This window comes from Sinohyriopsis cumingii, chromosome 9 (assembly GCF_028554795.1).
Source record: "Sinohyriopsis cumingii isolate HCF-2022 chromosome 9, ASM2855479v2, whole genome shotgun sequence".
Lineage (NCBI taxonomy): Eukaryota > Metazoa > Mollusca > Bivalvia > Unionida > Unionidae > Sinohyriopsis > Sinohyriopsis cumingii.
In genome coordinates, this window is record NC_142969.1 from 30,269,429 (window position 1) to 30,296,679 (window position 27,251).

Below are 27,251 nucleotides of genomic sequence, written 5' to 3' on the forward strand. Positions count from 1 at the left end.
TATAATTGGATCAGATCCTCTCTAGGTTTAAGCGCAGGCACTATCGTAAACGACACTTTAACGTACGAAGGGGATTTTCCAGTCAAGATCACTGACGTGAACAGCCTCTTCAGCAACTGCTCACTCGCTCGGAGATTGTTATCGTCGGTCGGTCTGGCCTCCAACGTGATATATTAGATTTTGTCTAACTTTCATTTCTTGTTCCACCCTGAACACGTACGCTATCTTGGAAGTTACCATGTGGCTCACCGATCAATCTGCCAATGCCATCGATAATAATAACAAGAGAATCACATATTATCTGCACGTGCATCGAAAAGCCTTATGACATCTGATAATGGCTTCAGAAAGAAACAATATTCACAAATAAAATATCACCTGTTAAAATAACACGTAAAATTGTGGGTGGATTTTTATTTACGCTGTTTTTCTCTGTGCGAGCGTCTCTTCCGGGCATTGTAGCGAAAGCAGCTTCGACTGCCCTCAAGGCGACATAATTTAGAGCTGCTGGAGCTGCCTCTGCATCTACAACGACAGTGGGACACAATATATTCAATTAAATCATGCCACAGTTATCACATATGACAACATCAAAATTGGCGTCGGCGACAATATCTCAAGCATCATAGGAAATACAATTTCCCAATCATTCCAAGCAGGCACAATGCCCACATAAGAAAACTGCGGAGGTGCTCAGTGAATGATAAGAATACTTTTTACAGGATCTTGAGAGAAAGGTGAGTGGGGCTACACCAACGCGATGTCTTGGCTCCATCATGTCCAGTCAAGGATTAAAAAGATTGTGGTAATAAACATTTGTCCAAAAATTATAATCATTTTAAAAACCATTCTATTTTTTTTATAACATGAATATAAAAGAGCGACTCCACGTATTATATATTTACACTCGATAACCTTAGGCTGAACGATGACACTCCCATCGACGACTGGACGACCGAGTACGAGTACGTCGAATAGAACGACACGATATCACCAATCTAATCGCAAGTACGTATCGAAAAATAATGAGGCGAGACAAAGATGTGTACCTGCTTCGCCATAAAGCCTTTCTGGAAGTCTGAGCGAAAATATAACCTGCGACAGGCGAATGACGTTATTCAGTACGATATCAGGTCACGCTGGAGAAAAAAGGCTGGTCGCTATTTAAGTCGGCACAGCACCAGCTGACGTTTCAGACCGTATAATAAATCAATGACTATTTATCACGAGCTAGCACTATCATGAATCTGATCATGGTCAGCGAGGACTACTTTCCATCGTCTGCCACCAACATATAGTGGTTTAGAGACACAAACACTGGAGCTGCTGTGAGTTCTGAATTCACTCCCATTGATGATATGCTTTCAGTTGCTGCTGTCGCTAATGCTACTGAACTTAACGGAGACCGTTTCAGAACCCATTTTGCTTTTTGCTCGTAACGCTGCATGCAATCAAGTATTTGCTTCCATGCGTTTTTGCACATATTCCAGTCGTGAAATCTGCATCACACGTCCCTTGAGCAAAATAGTCGGAGCATTTCGGGATTTCCATACGGTATTCAGAGGAGTAATGCATGCGCTTGGTTAAAAAAAGAGATTTCTTGCAGATTACATGCACAAAGTTAAGTGATAGAAAGAAAATTCATCATGACGTGGTTTTCATTGTGGATGCCTAAAAATACACATTTTGATGTTTATATGCTTGAGTTAGAATCCACGTTTGCCAGATTTACAACAAAAACCCAAATATTTTGAGCAAAACAGGATTCACATGCAATGGTTTGTGAATCCTCAGAAGACCACAGCGTGGCACGTCGCTATCAATCCAAGCCGAAAACTTCCAAGATATGTATTAGTGGCATTTCAGTTATCACAACGACTCAAAACATGAATTTTAGACAATATCCAGAAGAATAACTTGAATGTAATTTTGATGTGGCTGCAAGAAACTACTCCCGGGCGTATAAGATGTTCATGGAAGCCATGCATTAATACAAAAACTATGTATCTAATAATTCAGAGCATCTCAAAGATTATCCAGTATATATCTAAATCAGTTTGAATATTGGCGATGCAGGTGGTCGATACGTGTGTTACTTTCAAACCGATTCATGACGATTGACGTCCTTAGTGGAAAATGTACACCATTGTATTGCCAAAGTCTAATTGACATAAGGCAAAATATTCATAGTACCACAAGAGACAAGATGGGTCTGGAACAGCAACTGGTGCATCAATTTCCAGCTCTATAATTCCATTCGTGAAGACGATGACGCCAAACATATTTATGTCAACTGCCATCCCTAGAGTCACACATAAAGCGATGATGGAAAATGGTGTTGCCCGTGGCAAGTTATCGAAATAAACCCGTTAAAGGAAAACCATAAATATAATAACATCTTCGTACGTGCCAGTAGATTTAATGCTATCACCTCAGGAAAATAAATACATTGCTGTGGCGGCCACATACAAAAGGCCAATAGCAATCAAACTTATGTCGTCTGCGTTAACATAATCTGACACAATCATTCTGACTCATCGTCAAGCCACATCAGTAGCTAAACATGCTGCTGCACAACAAGGAATTCATCACACCCCTGGTAGGATGAATCGCTTTAACGTTACTCCTTGGATTGCTCATCATCGCAAAAGAACACTAGGCAAGGGTGTTTCAAGGAACGAAGTTTCTCCCAAAAAATCAAATTAGAACCGGAAACAACGTCTCAAGCAATAATAGGCCCTATCTAACCTTGACAGCGAACAATCATCAGCACCAAGCGTTACAAATTTCAGATCTGTATTGTCTAAAGATCAGCTTCCTGATGAAATAATATCAACGAGAGCTGCGTGATTAACCTGAAAAGTTGTTATGATGGATATGGAACTCACTGGAATATTGCAGTGAACTACCTACACTACGGCGACATCGATTATTTCGATTTGTTTGGCTGACCTCCTCCAGGTGAGGTTATTCCTTACATCAAGCAACCCTCTAACGGTTCAGTCTTCACTTCGTAACAACTTCAAAACGTCAATGACAGTACTTGTGGCTGGTACTGCATCGATTACATTAAACGCAGACAAGCTGGAAAATTGCCCGTCGAGCCGATTCTATCACTTAGTGCTGGAAACACAGTTTTAAAAAACAACGTTGGTTTAAACAAAATTGTCAAAGTAGTGTAAACTATAACATAAAGCAACCAAGATGAACTCGTGCTACCTTTAGTGTAAAAATGAAGTGTAATATCAATCCCACAGTGGTGGTGGCCAACATCAATCGCCTCTTGATTAAATCGAGGTGTGCCGTACGTGGTTCCAGACAACCACACATCGTCACTGGTAAAGCGCGTAAAACCGCCTCAGAATGGTTTCAAAAAATAATATTATCTTGTACAACACACACAATTAAATCAAACCAGCCTCCGTAGAGCGTTTTAACAGTACTCCCACTCGCATTTACCAGCGATAACACCAACCGATACTTATATTTTTTGACGGAAATCGTTGACCAATACAATCAAACATGGCAATGAACCACGGAAGCATTCCTGAGAAACCCACAGGGTTTTCAGGCCAGACAATAAGTCACAGACTCATATTTTTAGATCTAAAGTTAAAGTAGGTGACACAATCAGCAGACAAAAAAAAACACCTTCAAAAAGGGATACAAACCTAACTGGACTGAAGAAGTTTTCCTAGTCATTGCCATTTTTTAAAAAAAATGTCACCTACAAGCTCAAAGATTTATCTGGAGAGCCCGTCCGAGGATCTGTTTAGAAATAGAAATTTACTGAAGGAAAAAATTATCTCGTCAAATGGTTCAAATATCATGAACAATTCAACCCGTGGATTCCAAACGAGATCCCAAAACTTCTGAAATAATCTTATCATACACCTCACACACTCTCTTTGCTAATACTGGCGTAAACTTCGCAGCGTTCTCATGAAGTCCAGTCACTTAAACACATGCTCAAATTGTATAACTTTCACACGATGCGGAAGTAGATACCGAGTTACCATATTCAGCAATTGATAAAATCGATCTCGCTCTTGCGCTTGCAAATTAAAAGGATTCAACATGTTTTCTACGTGGCACTGCTGATTATACTCCAGCACCGGTCGCTTATAACTATAACAAAATTCTTCCGCTCCTCGGTCTCACACTCCTCCTTGCTCTCCTCACAATAAATCATATCAGGAACATAACTCAGATCTTATTCACATACGCTTTAGCCTAATTTGCACTCTTCGACAAAGCAACACACTCCTCTTTACTTAATTGCACTATCTGAATACTACTGCAAACATCATCACTAGAACGCAATATGTTACTCCTCCAAGGCCAACACGAAAGATCCATCTTTTCCATAGTACAAGAAAATCTTTAACATGCCACGCAGGAAAATCGAGCAAGTTTTAAGTGGACCTTAAGTTAGCCAAACCCTCCATCTCTATGAGACAAAGCCGCCATTTGTTCTCTTTTATATGCGTGTGTATTTGAATAAACGTATAACCCCAAAGGATATAACTTTGCTTGAAACAGCCTGTAACCATTTTTAACAAAGTAAATCTTGATCTAATAAATGCATGAAAACAAGAGACAGAGAGAAAGAAGAAACATAAAAAATCAACAAAAAGAAGAAAAATCCACTGCTGATTATGATGAAGGTAAAAACGGATTTCAATGAGAAACAGGAAGGAAGAAACAATGGACAAATTATAGTACAGCGATGATTAAGAGGTGGAGTTATATCAAACTGGCAGCAAAAATAAAGTTTGCTATTTAAAGGGAGTAAACACCTTTAACTATTTAGGGTAGACACAACGTAAATTGATCTGAAAGCGTTAACTTCGAGGAAAGAAACATGTTTTAGATCTTTATTTGTGTGTAGGATAAACAGTCGTCTTTGGATTGCATGTTCTACAACACTATTATCTGTACACAATTATCTCTTTTTAAGTTAATCCTTACCTTGATATGTGCTATTTAACGTCCTATCAATGACTGTTACGGCAGAAGGAATGGTAATTGTCACATTAGTATAAGTGTTGCCAATGACGTCTGGTGGGATGATATCGGTAGTATCAACAGCAGTACTAGTGGTGGTATTTGCGGTGGTATTGGTAACATACATAAAACCTGACAGATTTGTTTTGAACCCTGTCGTCGTCTCTAAAGAAATAAAAACATAAATCGGTCAACATTTGACAACATTCAAACATTCATACTCTGTTGTATTCTCGATTATTCATGCAAATTATATACCTCCATAGTCTAATTAATATATTAGAACTGAATATGAATGAACGAATATTGACTTGTTGATGGGGTAGTATAAATACAATAGTCGCTTTACTGTTAATTAATGTATATATGTTATTTTATCTCCGGGTGCGACACATTTAATCTGACATATCGCCAACCTAAAGAAGAATGTTTGTTGTTGGCAACGTATAACCCTCGATGTGCTGAAAGACTGATTATCTGCACTGATGGCATGTACAAACCTTAAACATTTTGCATACAGTTATCAGTATTTGACAGTTTACAAGGCACAAGGGGACCTAAACAGTCCGCATTCAAAAGCTAGCATGATAGAATGAAAAGAGAAGGGGTCCCGAGTATCCGAGTGGTCTAAAGCGCTCGACGTTGCGTATCACTGCCATCTCACCTCTGTCTGCGTGGGTTCGAGTCTCGGATTCGGCTAATGTGGTTATGTGAGAAGGCTTGCCAGTAGCTTCGCGTGGGTCGGTGGTCTTTTCTCGGGTTTTCCTAGGTTCTTCCTCCACCAATTATACTGGCCTCCATGTATTAGCCTATCTTGTGCTGAAAATGGATTTAAACTCTACAATAACAACAACAACAACAACAAACAAACACAGAAAAGGTGGGAGCATTCAGTTTGGTTTATTTATTTCCCGTCAATATGCAACAGTATGCCCATTACACAGTAGTTGTATGGCAGGATGACTTTCCGTTAATTGAAGATATTTCTATCATCTTATTTCAGAAATGTTGGGATTTACTGTTTAACGGTTTTACCATCAAGAACACAAGATTGTCAATTAGAGGCAAACACTACAAAATAAAGTCAGCACTTTTAATAAATTCCATATTCTCTTTCATCCATTATCATTTCTTAAATTTGGAGTAGGTCAAAGAAGAATGCATCAAACAGATGAACGAATGTGAAAAGATCTCTATGAAAATATAATCATATTCACATTAAGCTCACATACATATGTCATACAGTTAATAATCTGTATTCTAGCAATACAATTTTCGCCTACTACCACTGACTTATTCCCGGTATGTCAAAAGGGATGACAACTCCACTGTACCATACAATACGTGAGATACTATATATTCTTGTAACATAGTCAGAATTCAATATTTAGTTCAAAAGGTTATATCTACATTGGAAACTTTTGTTACAATTATTTTCATGTCGGAATACTAATGAGTGTCGTTGTTGCCTGGGGTTCTGTGTGATGTGCAGAGTACGTGACCCCGTATAATTTCATTTACTGATTGTAATAACACCAAATCGTCAGGTCTGCGGAGAACAAATTAATGCAATGGCAACGATGTCGAACACAACAATTGGCAAGACATGAACTTGATCCACCATTCAGCGAATACATATGGCATTAATGTCACGATATTCTCATACAATTTCCCATCAAATGCAAACTGAGGCAACTGACATTTGCATTAGCGGCAGCTTTACAAAGCGTTGCTGATTGTATGCCAGTTGTATAATTGATCTCAGTTCATTGAATCTATTAAGCACTTTGGTTTTTCAGTTTAATTACATATATTCTCTAAATGAAAAGATTTGGACGAACAGTATCAAAGAAGTGGAGAAAGGTTGGTCTGCTTGCATTACTATGTGTACTTTGTTAGAAATCAATTTGATTATATCACGTGACATATAAACAATAATTATTACAGCTACATTAAACCATCTAATATTAATTTGGTCAAACTGAACACTTGTCATTAATTTGACTGCATCTTGATGATTTGGTTCTTGGGTCATATTAACTGCATATATTATCATCAGTGTGTTGTAGACACCTTAACCAATATGATCTGTCCACGTGACCTTTCATCAGAATGGTTTTTATGGCCCGATCCGACTGATCTGCAGTATAGCGATTTGAAAGTACCGTGCTTTGTTTCATCAGAATCTTTACACAAAGTGTTAACCCGAAGCATCGTTTAGTTATCATCCACTGTCGTATTGTTTTCAAGGACGGAATGCAAATATAATTTAATTGAAACAAAGAACAAGTGGAAATGTATAATGTATATGAAACGGTATAAGCCGCCAAAAAGTCAAGATAAATAAATGACCTAGTGTGAACTGCGCTAGTTTCAAAATGGAAATCCAGCTAATATATCTATAAAATACCTGAACATAGTCCTTGCTTGAGGAAAATATTTCCGACCCCAAACTTTCCATTATCGTCTCGTCCATGCACGAAACTGATGGCAATTCTGGACTTCTTAAAAACACAAATACTGACGGAAGTCTGTATCCACTCCTTCTCCAGTATATTCGAAATGCTAGAAAATACCACACCATTTTCCGGCAGCACCTGCATGCAAGTTGTGCAGATTTTGTTTGTTGTGTACGTAAATGATAAACACTTCTGTCCTGGGTATATAAGTGATTTTGAGGTCAAAAAGGAATGATTTCTCGGGAACGTACTGCTTATGCTTGTAGAGTATAACCCTGAAAAAAAAGAATAAAATCAGTGAATGATAATATATACAATTGTTTGAATGCAGCTATTATGTTGAGTGATAAATACATATTTCGTGATTATTACACTTTCTCTTTGCTGAATAGGGAGCTCGATATTTCTAACAAGCTCATTCCAGCTTTGTTTTCCCCATCGTCCACTCGCATTGCCTTTTAGTTGCCAAAAAGAAGTTTTCAAAAGTGTTAAAGAGTCTTGAGATTTCAATTGAATGTTTAGAGCGATAAGAATCAGTGGAAGTATATACATATATATACATGTTATTTCGTATGGATCATGACTTTAAATCAAGCTTCTTTCTCTCTTTCTCGATAATTTGTTTATTAATAAAAGATATACTACGCGTATGACAGATAATTCAAAATATACAATTGTTTTTGCTCGTTATTTTCTATTTGTTTCAACGATGAATTAAATTACTTCGACTAGCGTAATCATCGGTCGGTTACAATCGAAATTAGTTTTAGCCATCGTTTTCATAACGAGGTCGATATTTCAACAAATTTTCATCATATGTTTAAAAATTTCATCTCAAATAATTCCACCAGTTATATCACAAGTCCTAAAGAATCAAATGACCTGAATGAATTCCAGATCCTCAACCGTACCAGTCTCCCAGCAGTCACAGTAGTCTCAGAATACTATTTAAGTATAATGCTCACGTTGAAATTCCAATGAATAACTCAGATATATATCTTCTGTCAACTTATATTTGATCACACCTTTAAACATATTTGCAGACTTAAATTAACACATGAAAATATGAAATACAAATCCATAATATGAATCCGAAATGGGAGTGACTTAATTGTTCATTTCTATCCTTACAATGCAAGTTTCTCCTACTCACTGTATTTTGCAATAGCCCCCGTCGTAAAAGAACCCACCTGACCGACCCATCCAGTGAGAAACAATTTAATTCGTCTAAGAACCCACCCGACTGACCCATTTAAATTCGAAATAACACCAAACTAGTAAGCAGGTTTATTATTAATATTATTATTATTAATGATCGTATACATTTATTTAAAGATCTCATGCACTCAACACTTAATGTCTGAAAATGGAATATTTACCCTTGCACACAAATTAGCCTTATAATATCTTATCCATTCAAATTCACAATCATGAACAAAATATTACACGTAACTTTTTGCAGTCATGTACCAAAAGGTACACAAAACGGTATATATACAAAACTAAGCCAATGTGAATGTGGCGAAATGTGTTAAATCTGCATACTGAAATCAAACGAGGCAGATCAAGATTAATTAAATGGTGCTCGATTCAACATTTGTCTAAAATCAATTTCCATTATAAAAATACTAATTCGGGGATTCATTCAGACAAAGAAAATTAGAATTACTAAAACGGAATTTAAGTTTCGAACCAGGACTTCATCAATTCTGCTTTTCCCGAGTCAAATAAGTACACACGGATCTGTTTGAATGAAACCAACTCCAACTGTTGCACGGTTTAGGATGTAAATATGTAAACTTTGTCCTAACCTATTGTGAAATAATTCTCAAGTCATGATGCAAATTAAGGCGCTTGTGTGCGCTATGTTTGCACTAGACAATCATGTAAAAGGAAGCATTAGCGTAATATAGATAGATATATACTTTACCTATATTCTTCACGAAAGACACGCTTATGTACCTATGAGAATATGAGATAACAATTTGTGATCACTTGTTTCTCCAAAACATTCTGAACAAAATATATGAATTTTAAGACGGCATCTGCTTCTCCTGGGCGGCTAGTCATCAGATGAAGTCAAAAACATTCATAAACGTGCGAAGAATAAAAATATGTACATAATCACACTGACTCCATATATCATCAATTGGCTTCAACCTTTCAGTAATTCACTGTTTGTTCCTTTGTCCACTACCTATAAGAAGTATTGCTCAAACGTTATTATAAAGATTCTAATATAAAAAGCGACCTTAAAGATCGTGGAATATACCCATATATCGCATGTATATATATAGGAAAACCACATAGCGCAATTCCACTCTGTCTAACAAAGAAACGTTTGATTCATTATTAAAAACTCAACTCATCAGTAGTAAATCCAAAAAAGCGAAATGTGTGACCCATTTCATATTTCTTTGTTAATAGTTCAGCCCTTCTGTAGATTTCGTTAGGAAGGGACATTTTATGAATATATGATTTATTTACGTAATAGCAATGTTAAGTTAGTATTCCCGTCAGTAGTATGACACGGCGGCGAGGAGGGTGTGCATGGATCTCAGCTGTAACACTGTGCACACTTCAGATGCTACGAATAGAAAATTCCACTTCTGCATAACACATTAAAACTTAAGATCTGTATACATTATAATCGAATGTATCTTCTTTAACATAAATATGTTTAAATTTACAAATATATACAGCTTTGAATCATACAAGCTTTGTCAGTATTTGATTATATCTGATACTTTGTACAGTCCCTATTACAAAATATCAATTTAAATCTAAAGGCCTTCCTTCAAAACATGCTGACATCATCATGTTTGTTGTTTTATGCCTGCAGATCAATGACTCTTTGACGGGACCAAGTTTGTAATCTCATGCTTCCAATGATACAGTGATTTCGGATGGATCATGACTTTAAATCAAACTTCTTTCTCTCTTTCTCGAATATGTGTATATTAAAAAAAGATAAATTGCGCGTATGACAGATAATTCAAAATATACAATTCTTTTTGCTCGTTAATTTCTATTTGTTTCAACGATGAAATAAATTACTTCAACTAGCGTAATCTTCGGTCGGTTACAATCGAAATTAGTTTTAGCCATCGTTTTCATAACGAGGTCGATATTTCAACAAATTTTAATCATATGTTTAAGAATTTCGTCTCAAATAATTCCACCAGATATATCAGAAGTGCTAAAAAATTAAATGACCTGAATGAATTCCAGATCATGAAATGTACCAGTCTCCCAGCAGTCATAGTAGTCTCAGAATACAATTTAAGTATAATGCTCACGTTGAAATTCCAACGAATAACTCAAACATATATCTTCTCTCAACTTATATTTGAACACACCTTTAAACATATTTGCAGACTTAAATTAACACATGAAAATATGGAATACAAATCCATAATATGAATCCGAAATGGGAGTGACTTGATTGTTCATTTCTATCCTTACAATGCAAGTTTCTCCTAATCACTGTATTTTGCAATAGCCCCCGTCGTCAAAGAACACACATGACCGACCCATTCAGTGATAAACAATTTCATTCTTCTAAGAACCCACCCGACTGACCCATTACATTCGAAATAACACTAAACTAGTAAGCAGGTTTATTATTGATATTATTATTATTATTAATGATCCTATACATTTATCTAAAGACTTCATGCATTCAACACTTAATGCCTGAAAATGGAATATTTACATTTACACAAAATGCAGCCTTATAATATCTTATTCATTCAAATTTACAATTATGAACAAAATATTACAAAAGGTACAAAACTAAGCCTATGTGAATGTGGAGAAAATGTGTTAAATCTGCATAGTGAAATTAAACAAGGCAGAAAAAAATTAATTACATGGTGCTCGTTTCAACATTTGTCGAAAATTAATTTCCATTATAGAAATACTAATTCGGGGATTCATTCAGACAAAGGAAATTAGAATTACAATAACGGACCTTAAGTCTCGAACCAGGACTTCATCAATTCTGCTTATCCCGAGTCAAATAAGTACTGATCTGTTTGCATGAAACCAACTCCAACTGTTGCACGGTTTAGGATGTAAATATGTAAACTTTGTCCAAACCTATTGTGAAATAATTCTCAAGTCATGATGAAAATTAAGCCGCTTGTGTGCGCTATGTTTGCATTAGACAATCATGTAAAATGAAACATTCGCGTAATAAAGATATATATATATATATATATATATATATATATATATATATATATATATATATATATATATATATATATATATATATATATATATATATATATATATACTTTACCTATATTCTACACGAAATACACGCTTATGTACCTATGAGAATGAGAAAACAATTTGTGATCACTTGTTTCTCCATAACATTTTGAGCAAAATATACGACCTTTAAGACGGCAACTGCTTCTCCTGGGCAGCTAGTCATCAGATGAGGTTATGGAACATCTTGTAATACAGTATTTTGACACTCAGCATTACTGTTCCACGTTATGCACAAAACAGAACTGAACGTTTATTTTGGATGTTTGACCTCGGATAGATAGTGCAAACCATATCAATTAGACTTTAATATACAGTGCGTCATAAATAGGTTTTAAAACACTCGATTAGATATGGATATTGATATTTTTTAGAGCGTGTATACATCCAAAATAGACGAATCGTTTACACGCATGGTATGTTACGACATAGTTTGCAAAACCTACGATCATTTCAACATTTTAGTGTCTTCCTCTTTAATTCATTCAACCAACTATTGGATATCGAACGTATTAAGATGTATTTCTGTAAACGAAGAGCAGGTTTAATGTTACATATTTCTCAGTTTTCAATAACGAACTGTCCTGACTAGTATCTAGGAAGTTGTGTATAATCATCTATATTACGTAGGCAGCTCTGTCATGTGGAACAAAGAAATGTTGTATTAACATCGATATAAAAGGTGGTAAAGTGACCAATTGCTAGCCTTGCCTGATCGAAACCACTATGAAATCCAACGAGTTGAACTTTACTGACCCATGTGCTTTAGACGGTATCACACTGTTTCCTTAAAATAATGTAGCATCGTCAAGGATATACACTTGTCGATAACCTTTTCCTTCTTAACAATTTTAATCCAGTACATACCACATCAAGAAAACATTTGCACGGTAAGGGTAGCGTCCACAGACATACTTATTCATTATTAAAATTACATTTACTTTATTATTTACATAATTTTTGCTGAATTTCTTCTATTTCTTGTTTGTAAATACCCCCATATTTTTTAAGCATACGATATTTTTTCACTACATCAACAACTATTTTAAAACATATCCTTTGTATGTAATCTTCAAACATTTGTGGATGCCAAAGTTGTATAGCGATAGCCTTTGATTTATCCTTACTCCCCGTCAAACCTGAAAGTGCAAGGTAATCCCATATATTTATAATAGTCGTTTAAATGGTTTGACCGATGTAATTCCAATATAATTTTTCAGAACAATACCATTTGAAAAGACAATCAGTTGTGTTTTCCTTTTATACTTTCCATGCATGCTGCGATATAAAATTGATATATGCCTTGTATTGCAGTTGTAGTAACATTGCATTGTTAGCACAGTTAGAAAGATCGTATGCACACAACAAGGCAAAGAGTTATTGTATATTCTGTATAACGAAAATGACCATATTTTACTTAGTTCCTAACGTTGGAACAAATTCACCGACAAAAAGAAAAAAAAATCATACTGGTCTACAGACAAAATGCTTCCGAAATAAATGTAGTCAAACATTAATAAGTATGGGGCACTGAGAACGAAAATGATGCTTACAATTATTGATTGGCTCTCATTTTAAAGATATGATACTGGTTGTGAATATAGGACCATTGACTTGAGAATGGTGGATGATAAATTGTTTATAAAGGGAAGGGATCTTAATTTAAACTAGAAATGACTAAAATTCATATTTGACTGGGTCTATGAATAAATATATTACAGGGTTTGGACAATTCTTGCTTATTAGGCAAAATAATGAATGATGCAATCTGAAGCTGGGATTGCGTCATAAAAGACATGAATTGCGTCAGGCTATTCCTAGAACAACTTGACAATATCAGCTCTAGAAATCATACAGTGTCTTGGTCTCTTATTTGTCACTGCTTGATTTTGCAAAGGGACACATTTCTGTTTAGCAAAAGTGAGCAGAGATGCTTCGTGCTTGTGTGAACAATACAGATAACCTCTGCTATGTTTGTAGTGAAATGACGTTTGCATCACAAGAGCTCAGTATAACCACTATGGTTAAGAGAGCCTACCACCTTAATTTCGGCTGTAAATTGGAGATCAGGACAAGAGGTGGGCCTTATACACATGCTGCAACACGTGTGCAATAACTCTTCGCCAGTGATTGAACAAGAACAGGAAATCCATACGTTTGCAGTGCCACTGATTTAGATGAAGCCAACAGATCATATCAACAGTTGCTACTTCTGCATGGTGACTCCATTTGGAAAAAGTGTGTCAAAGAAGAAAACGTGGACTGTGCATTATCCAAACATTCCTTCACTATACGCACAGTACCCCACCGAGAAGGACTGTCGGTTCCTGGCACCATATTCATTCTCACTTGAGTCAGACGATGAAGACAAAGCGAATGAAACTGCTAGTCCTGAGCCACCAATGTCACAATACCCATATTCCCTGCCATCCTCCTCGTCTGAACCACACCTCATAACAAGGTGAATTGAATGAATGTAAGGGCGTTGGAACTATCCAAGTGTATGGCAGAGCACGTCAGCTCTTGAATTTAACAGTGGAATGTCCCGGCACGTGATGTTAGAGTTTCTCTGTTCCCTGAACGTCAAATGGATCTTGTCTCATTCATCTTCATGGAAAGTGATATTTTAGCCTGCAACAAAATTGATGGTGAGATGGCAATCCTTAGCATCGTTCATTATCCAAGTGAGTGGAAACTGTTCATTGATTCATCGAAGACTAATCTTTGTAGCGATTTGAAGCTTTTTGTTCTCTTGCTTGGTGTGCAGACTGGTTGCACAAAGTACTGCTGTTTTATCTGAGAATGGGTTAGTCGTATTATAGGTTCCCTCTACTTTAAGAGAGATTGGCCATTCCGAGATTTAATGAAGACTGGGAGGAAGGGTCTTCAACATCCGCTACTTTTTTAATAAACTAACATTTTGTTACCACACATGCACATCAAGAAGGTATGACCACCATCAGTGGCATCTTTGTAGTGTTTTGAAGGTTTTTGCTCTCTTGTTTGGTGTGCACACTGGTTGCACAAAGTACTGCTGTTTTCGCTAAGAATGCGATAGTTGCATTAGGGGTTCCCGCTACTTCAAGAGAGATTGGCCACTCCGACATTTAATTGAGTCTGGCAGGAAAGGTTTTCAACATCCGCCACGTTTTTAATAAATGAAGATTTTGTTACCACCCATGCACATCAAGAAAGGGTCTGATGAACAACTTTGTCAAGGTCATGGACAAAACTAACGTTCTAGTACCTCAGTGGAAAATCTCCAAGGTTATGTGAAGCTACGTTAGAGGAATGTGTATTGTTTGGTCCTCAGATTTGTACAATTTTTCGAGCTAATGCATTTCACCGGCATGGAAAGCCAACATATTTACTCGGAAACAGCAAGGCATACAATAACATGGAGTTGGTGGAAAACCTCCTGAGGGCACACAAAAGCCTTGGTTGCAACATGTCACAAAAGATTCATCTGCTGCACTCTTATCTAGGTTTTGTTTCCACAGAACTATGGAGCAGTGAGCGACAAGCACAGCTAGCGATTTTACTAGGACGATGCAACAATGAAGAAATGCTGTCAGAGCAAATGTATCCCATGAAAGATTGCAGACTATTGCGGGACAGTGACAAGAGATGCTCAATTTAAGGAACACATGATACAAGACAAGAAGCGCTGAGCAGACTCTGAAAATGAACTAAACTAAGTACTATACACATAATAATTTTTGGCCTTTTGTTTCATAATAATGTTATCTATATAACCCTTTTGCTGTTCTTAAAGTGCTGCATGAACATGACAGGTAAAATATTATGAAATATTATGTTGTAAAAGCAACCATAAACTCACGAAAAGACACAGGGTTAAGATTTATTATTAAACTCTACTATCTACACAAAATACATAGACATAAAATGTAAAACTTAATTATCTTGGAAATAGTAGCCAGTCATTTATTTAAGTTGGAATATCTGAATTCAGTACATCAAAATCCATAATAAATAGCACATCTTATCACTGAAGCGGGCGACTTCTAAAAAATTGTAGACCAGTGTAATTGGTGTGAGAACCTGTCCTTTCGTTGTTCCCACTCTGTAATAAAAATATTTGCTTGGTCTATAAGGTAATCGTACACACCATTTCATGCATTCCTTAAACGTTGTAATATATTTTCTTCAATATATGTCTGTGCGAAAGAAAATCATAGTTTATTATATGTGCTCGGTCTTACACTTTTGAAGAATCGACAAATACATTAATAAATTAAATCATTATCCAAAGGATCAGAACACAGGTGTATTATGTATATAATTGACTGTGATTCATGGCAGGGTTAGTGACGACCTTGACGACTATGATGACGATAATAAATATAATCATCATAAATATTTGGATTTGAAGAAAGAAGTGAAGCATCTGTACTCAAACGGTATTGTGCATTTTTAAATTTAATCGATTTAATACGTTACACTGAAGTTCGTAGTCTTATCTCACAGGTTAAAATCTACAAACCCAATTGTATATTTACACAGCATCAATTCATTTTAAATTTTTATCAAATGTAAAACTTTGGTTTTATTTGGTGCCATGCGGCTCAACAATACAATTATCTATTAACAAATGAGCATATATAAAGTAAATGAGTGATATGCCTGTATAATTAAGAAATGCTCAAAGTATTTTATAGACGTAAATAGAAAAGACTTTAACACAGTGAATGTAGTGAACCAAAAGTAACGAGCAATAACTGTTAGAATATGACAGACGATGAGGAGAAAACGGAAAAAGAGATTGATTTTTTTTAATTGAATAAGCCAGCTAAGAATCAAAATAATAATTGGTAACGTTGGCTGTTGAAAAGATAAAACTACAACATTCAACAAGATTCAGATTAGTTGTTATCATTAATCTGTTTTGTTTCATTCCTCGATCAGCTCTTTAAAATATATTTTAAGGAAATTAAAAATCACCGGTCAAAAGTCAAAATCTATATCGAAGTATTTATTTCAATATGCTGATTTAACTGGGTATTTATATGTACTAACAGTTGTACAAATGATTGCGATTTCCCATTCCCATCACATTACATGTTATGGTACCTGATGTTTCTCATTAGTAACTTAACATCTAAATTTGAAAACACCAAAGGAAACAGGGACAGGTATTAATATTGATCCGTTTTGGATCTTTCGCATTTCAGAATGTGATTATAAAAAGTGTAATGTTTTCATTTTGCTTAATCGCCTTAGCTTTAATTAAGAAACCTCCACATTCAGCAAATATTTCTTCATTTATCTACAGCTTAGTAAGTTATACAGTAAACATACGTTTTGGTTTCTTCTTTTCAAAGTTTGATATCGCATTTGGAACTAGGCTGAAGACTTAGAATTTATTGATTGCACAATGACAACGTAGATGTGAATACCTATGACTTATTATAAGATGTACAATATGCCAAGGAAAGTCACGAGGAAAGTTTCACACTACCATAAAGCGACATAATACCACAGATACATCATTTAGGCCGTCAAGACGGTGATCAACACCACTGTTCAGTAATATAGAACATGGACTGAGCTGTACTGACCTAGTACTAGCCATTATTTATCCAGTATTACCATTGAAAAGCTTTGCATATATAAATCACGGTTCCGATTCCATCAGTCTCGATAATTTGTGTCACTATTTATCCTGACACATGCCTGTGTACCAGGTACAACAAATTTGATCATGACACGTGACATTGTTTATTTTATGTTTGCACTTCTACAACAGGTATATAGAATCATGTGTCGCTGTTACATAACGTAGATCATGCCCCCTTAATCAAAGTGCATAGGTTCCACAGACGCAAGGGTCCAACTGAATGAACTGGCATTGGCTAGTGAAATTTGTGGCATAACCCTTGGCATTTCATGTTTTAATTTATAGTTTGATATTGTTAAAGTTTACATTTATTTTTAAATTCACAGCATTGTTATATTTCAAACATATTTTGAGCTACTTGTTATATTGTATCAACATTATGATTTCTATAATACATACATCAACCGAACCGATCACAGACCTAATCTATTACGGCATAAAAAATAATCAGTGTTGGTGAGTAAGATTAAAATATCTGTTCACTAAAGTAGAAACACCGCAATCAGTAAAACTAATTATAACATCTAGAAGATTGTATGACAAAATTATTGTAATCCCAACTCTCGATATTAAAAGAAATTTTGCAAAGCACAGTGCGTACCTTTTAAAGATCAAGAATATAAATAGTAACTGAAATATCATAACTGACGCCGGCCAAACCATCTTATTGCATGAACTAGAATCAGTGAACACATATCGTAGCGAGTGATTTATCGTTTAAATCGTGTAAGAGGCGGATATAAGCGTTGTTTGAATGGCTCAATCACAGATGACGAAATATTAAAGTTGTTAACATTCTAAACAATGACAAACAAGTTCAGTGATTTGTTATTGAATACACATACGTAAAGCTAAATTCGCATAATGTTAACTGCTTATTACAAATGTTTGTATTATAATCATGTATACCTACTTCCATCCAGAAGGTTGGACTAAAGTTGTTTGTGCTATCAAATAAAAACAAACATAATTGTCTTAACATAGTAAAAACCTGTTACTTTATTGAATAATTTGGATTAAGCTATAACTGTAATTTTAAATGCAGGATTACCTAACTTCCTTGATGATACTAAACTACTGTCTGAGACATACAATAGACATTATGTATCTTTAATAACGTTTAAGGCATTCCTAAAATATATGCTGTAATTTTGCTCCTTTTAAATGTGCCTTTGATAATGTGTGTGAAGCTGAAGTATGGCATAAGTAGCATTTCATAAGCATCAGGCCAAATGGCCTTAATTACATATTGAGTATTAATAATAATGTCCAATCATTTATTTGTATGAATAATGAATTTGGTTATTTGTTTCCCCTCTGGGAAGGGTGAATAACATAGGGAACAAATATTTTCATTAATGTTCACCTTGTTCAAAAATGGCCTAGGATAAGTTTGATTAGAACTTGGATGTAAGGGTTGTTTTGTACCGTCTGAACACATCGATTTTTCCAAATTTATTAAATGTTATGATATTTTTTCATACTTATGGAACCTATGCATGTCACAGTTAATCATGCTGACATACACTATATCATTACTATATTTAGTAGTTATTGCGTTAAGTGGAAACGTACAGTAATATCGGCGTCCGCCTCGGATGCGGAAAGTCGTGGATTCAATCCCTGGTCGAGTCATACCAAAGACTTACAAACAGTTGCCTCGCTTGGCGTTCAGCATTAAGAGGTTAGTGTTAGGACTGGGCTGCCTGGTGTCAGAATAATGTGACTGGTGTCATCATGCTACATGTCTGCGACGTGATTCCCCAGTGCTAGACATCACTAGAAACTGCTACATTGCGGACATCGTAGCGGTATGACTGACAAATTTTTAAAGCAACGTTGCAAATCCAAAACACATCGAATTACACATCACAATAATATCGCGAATCTAACTACTCGTAGTTGACTCAACACATTATCATACTTAAAATGTTAGATAAGAATATGCCCACAGATGAACAGAAATACTTTGACCTTATATTTCAAAAGAAAGCAAAGTACTCCAAAGGCCTGCCACATCTAGTAACAATGTTTAAGAAATGAATGTACAATTGTGTACAGAGTCCAATTTGTTCACCTTATTTATAAATAATACCTATATTTGTCCATGTCGTTGTTTCTTCAATTTTTTAAAATCTCTTTCGTTAGTTTAGACATCGACAACATTCCTTAGTTTTGCTTCTCTGAATCCGACGGGAAATGTTTAGTTAAATATATATCGTTTACTTTTCCTATGTTAAATATTCGTTTATTGCCAGGTGTTCTAGTTATATTAGACCAGGACTTAAAAAGTAAAATAGAGTTTTAAATATAGCTGATGTTTGCAGCGATCCCTACCCAACGGCTCCACTTGACCAATAGTGACGATACACACCCACACTCATACCCATAGCAATTAAAGCGTTCGTAGTGTGTGTTCTTCTTTTCTTCCAAAGACATATATTATAGCAAGATACTACTCATAGCATTGCCATCAAACGAAAATAAGAAACAATAAAGAAATGCCTTAAAGTGAAGGAAATCAAAATTAGCAAAACTGAAATGACAACCACAGCTGGAATCATTTTTAAACTCTTGTATCCTTGACTATCATTAGTCACTTCGGGTCAAATAACATATCCAATCATTTCTAGTTAGACCTTCTTCCATACTAAACACAACTACGCAGATATATATGCAGTACACACACACACACACACACACACACACACACACACACATATATATATATATATATATATATATATATATATATATATATATATATATATATATATATATATATATATATATATATATATATATATATATATATATATATATATATATATATATATATATGTGTGTGTGTGTGTGTGTGTGTGTGTGTGTGCGTGTGTGTGTGTGTGTCTGCGTATGAGAAAGAGAGAGGATGTGTGTGTATGCGTATCTGTGTAGTAATAGCAGTGGTAGTAGCTTTCTTTTCATAGCAGTGGTGATAGAGGGAGAACGTATAAGTCAGAGGGTTGTGTGTTTTTGTGTGTGTGTGTCTGTGTGTGTGTGTGTGGTTGCGAGATCTGGATTTTTAGCGTAATATTTCAGTCATATCGCTACGATGTCTGCATCACGCCGTAGACATGTAGCATGATGTCCCACCCAGTCACATTTTCCTGACACCAGTCCAATCAACTCTAACTAACCTCTTAAAACTGATCGCCAAGCGAGTCAGCTGTTAGTACTATTTTTGTAAGTCTTTGGTATTGCTCGGCCCGGGATCTAACTAAGTCAGAGGTACATGGACAGTACAAATACAATCAGAAACAACAGCAATAGTACATTACCATGACGAAAATACCGTTCCTTCATATTCAAACGTTAGAGTGAGTATATGTTCGTTGATACACGGCACAAACTCACACTTCCTTGTTTCTGTCATTACTAGATGATGTCAATCATACCATACCCGAAAACATAGGATTTCCCTAAACTAAATGTAATTTGTTTACATATAAGTGAGGAACAATTTTGTATATTGTTTTTCTTCGGAGTTAGGTATGTAGGTGGGTTTTAAGTCACATAGATCAAGCACAACTAGAATCATTTCAAAAACGTTGCTCTTCGGTACATACCGCGTTCGCTCAATAAAAAAACATTATCGTATACTTGAACAAAACGTACGCGAACATGCACAGCATAATTAAAGATATGAGTATTTTACATTGCATAGGAAATCGATTGTAAACTGAGGACAAGATATAATAAATAAGACAAATCTACCTTTAAGGGTTGATTTCCATATGGAGTTTCCATCCCAGTTGCAGAAATCATGCTGCTGCTCACTGCGACAGTCTTGAAGAAAGAAAGAAAAAAACTGGCAAGTGCACAAAAAGCTCATAACATTCTCAGATACGGCCACATACACATACTTCAATTTTAATAAATGGTATTCTAATACTAATGCAATTATGTTTTGACTGGCTAGCTTTATCAGTCCCTCAAAGTTGAGTCCCCATTAATGGAAGTGATGAATTGGTAACTATGGTAGGTGCACAAGAGAATACTAAACTGGTAAACATATTAGGATCTCATTTCAACCAGCGATCAAGTCTCCCACCTTTATCAAGCCTTTTTTATGTTCATCCCAATAAAAACATGCCAGGAAGGCAAATGGGAATATATGTGTGCACGTTTTTGGTAATGTGGATCTGTACATATGAATAATCCAATTTAACGAAGTTTAACGTGCACTGTTTACATTCTGAGTCATCGCCCTCTGCATGTAAAATGAAGGCCACTATAATCTGTAACACTACTGCACGAATTACACATATCAGACCAAAGCGAATACTTTGATTCAAAAGTTCATATCGATGGTGTATACGATAACAAATGTCTCGCCAATTATCATTACATGGAAAGATACAAAGGCAAGTTAAGGTATTTATTGTTTTCTAATTTTAGTTTGCGTGCTGGTGTTTGGACTCATGATGATGCTTGAAACTTGCATATAGCAAATAACATTTAAGACTGTAAACTAAGTAAAGCTTTAAACACCATTCGACATGTTTTTGCATGTATGTGTTTAGAAACTTTGTGACGTAAGAAAATACGTATCTTTCTTCTATGAGTAATGACCTTATCTGGACTTAACAAATATTTGTACAATAAAACAATACCAAATTATAACAAGTCATTGTTGTGAATTTGCATTGGAAAATCAATTTTTTTTTATATTCATTTAATAGGTCATATAGTGATATTTGTAATGTAAATCATAAAGTGTACAATAGGTTTTAGAAAAAGTGGGCTTGGTGCAATGAAAATGATTTGCAAAAGTCAAAATTAAATAGTCTAGGTTTCATTTGCAGAATTCATAATTATTTCCAAATTTGTATGTACATTCCAATCAGTTATGTATTCGAATCTTTGATTTATTTGTCAATGATTAGCAAAGCACCCTGTTGAATGGACCGGTAGGTATACAATTTTGCTACAGAATATAGTGGTCTACAGTTTAATACGCCGAGACGAATAGCTTATAATTTCAAAACACATGGTTCTGCACAGATCTATAGATAACACAAGGGTCACAAGTAAATTCATGTCAACCTTATTTAACAATTGTATCTGTTTCTCGAAAGAGATTCAAGTTTCAGTTGCATACGCGAATTAAAACTAGAGTGCACACCAGATTGCTAGTTAAACAAGAAGCCATTAGAAACCGGATAAAGAAAAGTTATCGATCTCAATACTTACTAAAATATTTGCTTTCTGAACAATATATGCTGATCGCCAAACATACATACAATATATCTGGGCTGATGCATTTTGAGACCTATAACAACACTATACTCCATTGATCAACAACTTTCACCACCTGCATTGTGACTTCGAGCGAGCCTCTTTCTTCAGTACATTTCCTTCACTTAATTATTATTTTCTGCAAGATATCGTATAGGCTTTATATATATACGCGAATTAAAACTAGAGTGCACACCAGATTGCTAGTTAAACAAGAAGCCATTAGAAACCGGATAAGGAAAAGTTATCGATCTCAATACTTACTAAAATATCTGCTTTCTGAACAATATATGCTGATCGCCAAACATACATACAATATATCTGGGATGATGCATTTTGAGACCTATAACAACACTATACTCCATTGATCAACAACTTTCACCACCTGCATTGTGACTTCGAACGAGCCTCTTTCGTCAGTACATTTCCTTCACTTAATTATTATTTTCTGCAAGATATAGTATATATATATATATATATATATATATATATATATATATATATATATATATATATATATATATATATATATATATATATATATATATACGTAGAACATACGCGAATAAATATATATGCTCAAATATGCGTTAGGAGACAATTTTGCAACAATAAGACATTGCAAAGCTTTCTCTGGATTTTAATGGTTGTTTAAGCTGCTGACTTCATGTTAGGAACATATCTGCTGCAGCGAATATTTCCTTCCATAGCTGATTACTAATTGTCTGTGATCTTCAAAGAGAGTAAAAACATTCAAGCACTATTCACAGTCACATGCATTCATGTGCATCCCAAATAAATATAAATCAAGTAGGTTGCATACGTTTTAAGAATTAATAAAGTAACATATGAGGACGGCCTAGTCTGAACTTTGGATCTCTCAGGTGAAGTTGGGGTATTCAACTGTATATCTTCATAACGTTAATAATAATAGCAAAAACACGAAGAGGAAGACAAATAATGCATGGAGAATGTTACTAATAAATTTAAAACTTTGTCTTTAAAAAAGAATGTTTGTAAATGGTGCGATTAGGCTGTTCGTCTTCTGTTTAGTCTCATTCTTGATGATTAATTACACAAAGAGTCAAAATTCATCAGTTAATGATCTTGATTACTGCACCACCTCCCCGCATAAGGCCTTGCATTACTGTATGTATTTAATAGGTCAATCATAGGCTTGACGTTAATGTGATGTCTGTGCGAGAATTTGGAGACAAAAGGCATGTTTGTTGAAATAAACAAGAAACAGCTTATGCGTAGAACAAAGATGTACTTGACTAAAAAGGCGTAATCATGAACAAGCTAGAAATTAGTCTAATATTACATGTACCCATTTATACGAATATCCATCAAAATTAGAGAAACAGCCGATATTTTCAGATATAATCTATTAATTAATATTCGAATGGAATGTTGGATTTTCGAAGAAAAATAATTGTAGCCTGAGAAAAAAATTTTCGTTAGTAGATATTAAAATATTATGACCAAGAAAATTTGATCCACGATTTTGTCATTTTGGTACACATGACCACCTGTCACATAGAAATATCAGGTGTTTAACCACAGTGAGCTTTTTTCTTCATTGTATTTATTTATATGAGTTCGATCTTGAATAACAATTGTAAATTATATTTTAATTTATATTATCTGTGTGAATTTACACAAAACATACCATAAAAGGTAAAGAGTCGACATTGTCACTCATGATGCCTTGGATAAATGTTTCCTCACTGTGTTATAAACATTGCTAGCCAATACATTTGAACATAATATAAAAGGAACGTAGATTGAACGTTTTTAGTTCATGGTTCGAAAGCGTTAATACCTGTCAAAGTGCTCAGAGATCACTTCACGTTTCGGTCCGAATAACCATATTCATCTTTTATTCGAAGAAACTACTTGAAATGTATCTTTCTATCAAAACTGTGTTATCTGCAGCAACTAAATTTTACAAGTTTGTATGTGTGTGTACTCTGGACAATTTTCATCATAATGCACTTTTCCTCCCATTGCACTTTGAAGTAATGCGATGGTAAAACTGAAATGTCTCCCTGGAAGAGTGTATATTATAATTATTATATAACTGGTACCCAACTAGCTTTTCATTATATCCAAAACTATATAAAAATGAGAATATTTGAGGATCCGGAATCGTCTTGCGAAACACAAATTCAAATTGAATTTGAAGCGTACTTAATAATGTGTTTTGTATATGAGCATTTTGGAACCGCTTTTTGATATTTGACATACAGTTTTGTTTATTTTATTCAGCTAGAATACGAAAATACGTCAAACACATATCGAAAACAAATAACACGATTTAGGTAATCAATGAAATATATATAAATAAAAAAACACGTTAACTTCTCATTTATTGCATATTGATCAATGCATTCTATGTATTGAATCATACGTTGTATTTGTCATACGTTTGAGAGTATGCATCGTTATTATTCAGTAAAATAAATTAGTAAAAATATGTTGAGCAAACAATATTCAACACCATGTTAAGGTCCCCATTATGCAAAGTAAAAGTAGAACACGAGTTGATATTCTCACTATTTTTAGAGTTGTTTTTTTCGGGACGATTCATGCTGTAGTATACAAAAAGGTTAAACATTCTATTCTGTACATACTGTATGGATTCAAAATCAATATAACCCAGAACATATGTGCTAAAAGTTAAAATATATCGCCTTAAAACTTGTTTTGAAACGGTTGTTTTCACACATTTTGTCTCTATTTTAACTGCATTAAATTTAATTAGAAGTTGTTGTGTGCGACACCAGTGCGTATAAACTGTTTCTGCAAGCATATGAGAAATTTAAAAAGCAACTACTGCTTTTAGTTGCAAATAAAAACAACAATAAAACAATTTCCTTTAGAAAAAGTACGATTTAACATATTTTTGTATCTTCAATTAATGCGCATTTAGTCTATGGATCTAAAAAAGTTTAGGTTAAAATTTTAGTTAATTACAGTTCACCTTGCCCTCAAAGTAAACGTTGCAGCTGAATATATCTCTTCTAACGTTTAGAAAGATGTATCTCCCGAATTGATGACAGACCCAATATTGAAAAGCAAAATAGAGAAATGTCTCATGGAGGACATCAGAAGATAATACTTCTCCTTTTATTTTACGTTCTTTCAACCACGACTAATTATTCGTCAACGAAGTTATCGTATGGGATAGGTTACGGCTTTCAGTACATAATAACTCCGCAATTTGTTTTCATCACACTTCCTTAATTGAAATGTAATATAAGAATCCTTACTTACATCTAACAAAGTATTTGTTGAAATTCTTTTGAGGACGACGCATTCACATGAATGCACTATTTTATAGTTATATTTTAATATGTGTATAGCCTTATTCCAACAGAAATCGATTTGTGCAAATATTTCCCGATTCTTAGATTGCCCTCTGACTGTACCAGAGTGTTGATCAGAGGTTGGAAATTTCTTTTGGAGCGCCTGTCATTTTAACAATTCTCATCTTGAACAGGAACAGTAATGCAATTTTTAATCTCTCCAAACGTAGATAAGAGGCGCATATATACACACGCAATCACACATAAATACAGATAATGTAGCATGCTATATTATTACTGATATGATTGTAAGTACCATTACCGAGGCAGGAGCCCGATGTGATTGATATATTATCCAGTTTGATTCCAGAATAGTTCCTTGATTGTCCACGTAAAAGAATCTTTACCATCCCTCTATGTATGACCTCTATTTGAACAATCGCTTGCGTCCAACTGCTACTCTTATCATTGGATTTCGTAAAATTATTCAATTCCCTTATCGCCCCATTCTCCTCCATGCTCACTTGAATTGTTCCGGCGTCCGCATTTCTCATGTCGTACAAAAACGTTAGGCACTGAAAGTCATCTAAGTCCATATTAATGCTCTCTAAAGTTGATGTGCTGTTCTCGTCGAGATAAAGAAAATAATCCAGCCATTTTCTAACAACCAATACATGCATGAATGCACACATTCATGACATAAGAGAATAACAAAAGAAGGAAGAATTGACCGAGTAAGGTAGGGGTTATGGCCTGGCAGTTATCATGCATATAGTATATCGGAGTTCAGTAAACAATACACTTGGCAGGAGTAGTATCATGCGTCCTGTGTGAAACAACACAGCCATTTCAGCATATTTAAATTATTCATTACCGGTGACTTCCATTTTAAAATCATTCATTGTTCATCCAAGATCATCGATATGTTTGCAATTTTGATACTTCGTTGTTTCGTGCTTTTCAATGTCTTTCAACGATTTATTTCCCTCTCAAATGCTACATTGTACAGTAGGAAATGTTGTATATGACGCAGTGTATGAGTCTAAATCAAGACGTAGAGATAAAATCAAGGACTTATGCCGGTCATATTCTTCCTGTATCAGTATGAGTTGTAAAATGGATGACGATTATTTGTCAGTTTCTTCCTGAAGTAGGATTACTAAGATGGAAGATGATTACTAGTCACTTTCATCTGCAGTAGGAATTGTAAGAGGATGATGATTCCATGTCACATTATTCCAGCGGTAGGAATTGTAAGATGGGTGACGATTACCTGTC

General features: G+C 35.0%; 1 protein-coding gene across 1 annotated transcript in view; it reads right to left on the reverse strand.

The window, feature by feature from the left end:
• LOC149791485 (MAM and LDL-receptor class A domain-containing protein 1-like) overlaps positions 1 to 26,612 on the reverse strand; it is a 40,270-nt gene extending 13,658 nt beyond the window's left edge. The window contains exons 1-4 of the mRNA XM_089969204.1: positions 26,296 to 26,612; positions 21,139 to 21,210; positions 7,418 to 7,741; positions 4,972 to 5,172 (exon numbers count right to left, since the gene is read on the reverse strand). Coding sequence (XP_089825330.1) covers positions 4,972 to 5,172; positions 7,418 to 7,741; positions 21,139 to 21,210; positions 26,296 to 26,569 — 871 coding nt within the window. The 5' untranslated portion in view covers positions 26,570 to 26,612. The remainder of the gene's footprint in view (positions 1 to 4,971; positions 5,173 to 7,417; positions 7,742 to 21,138; positions 21,211 to 26,295) is intronic.
• Positions 26,613 to 27,251: the final 639 nt, after the last annotated feature.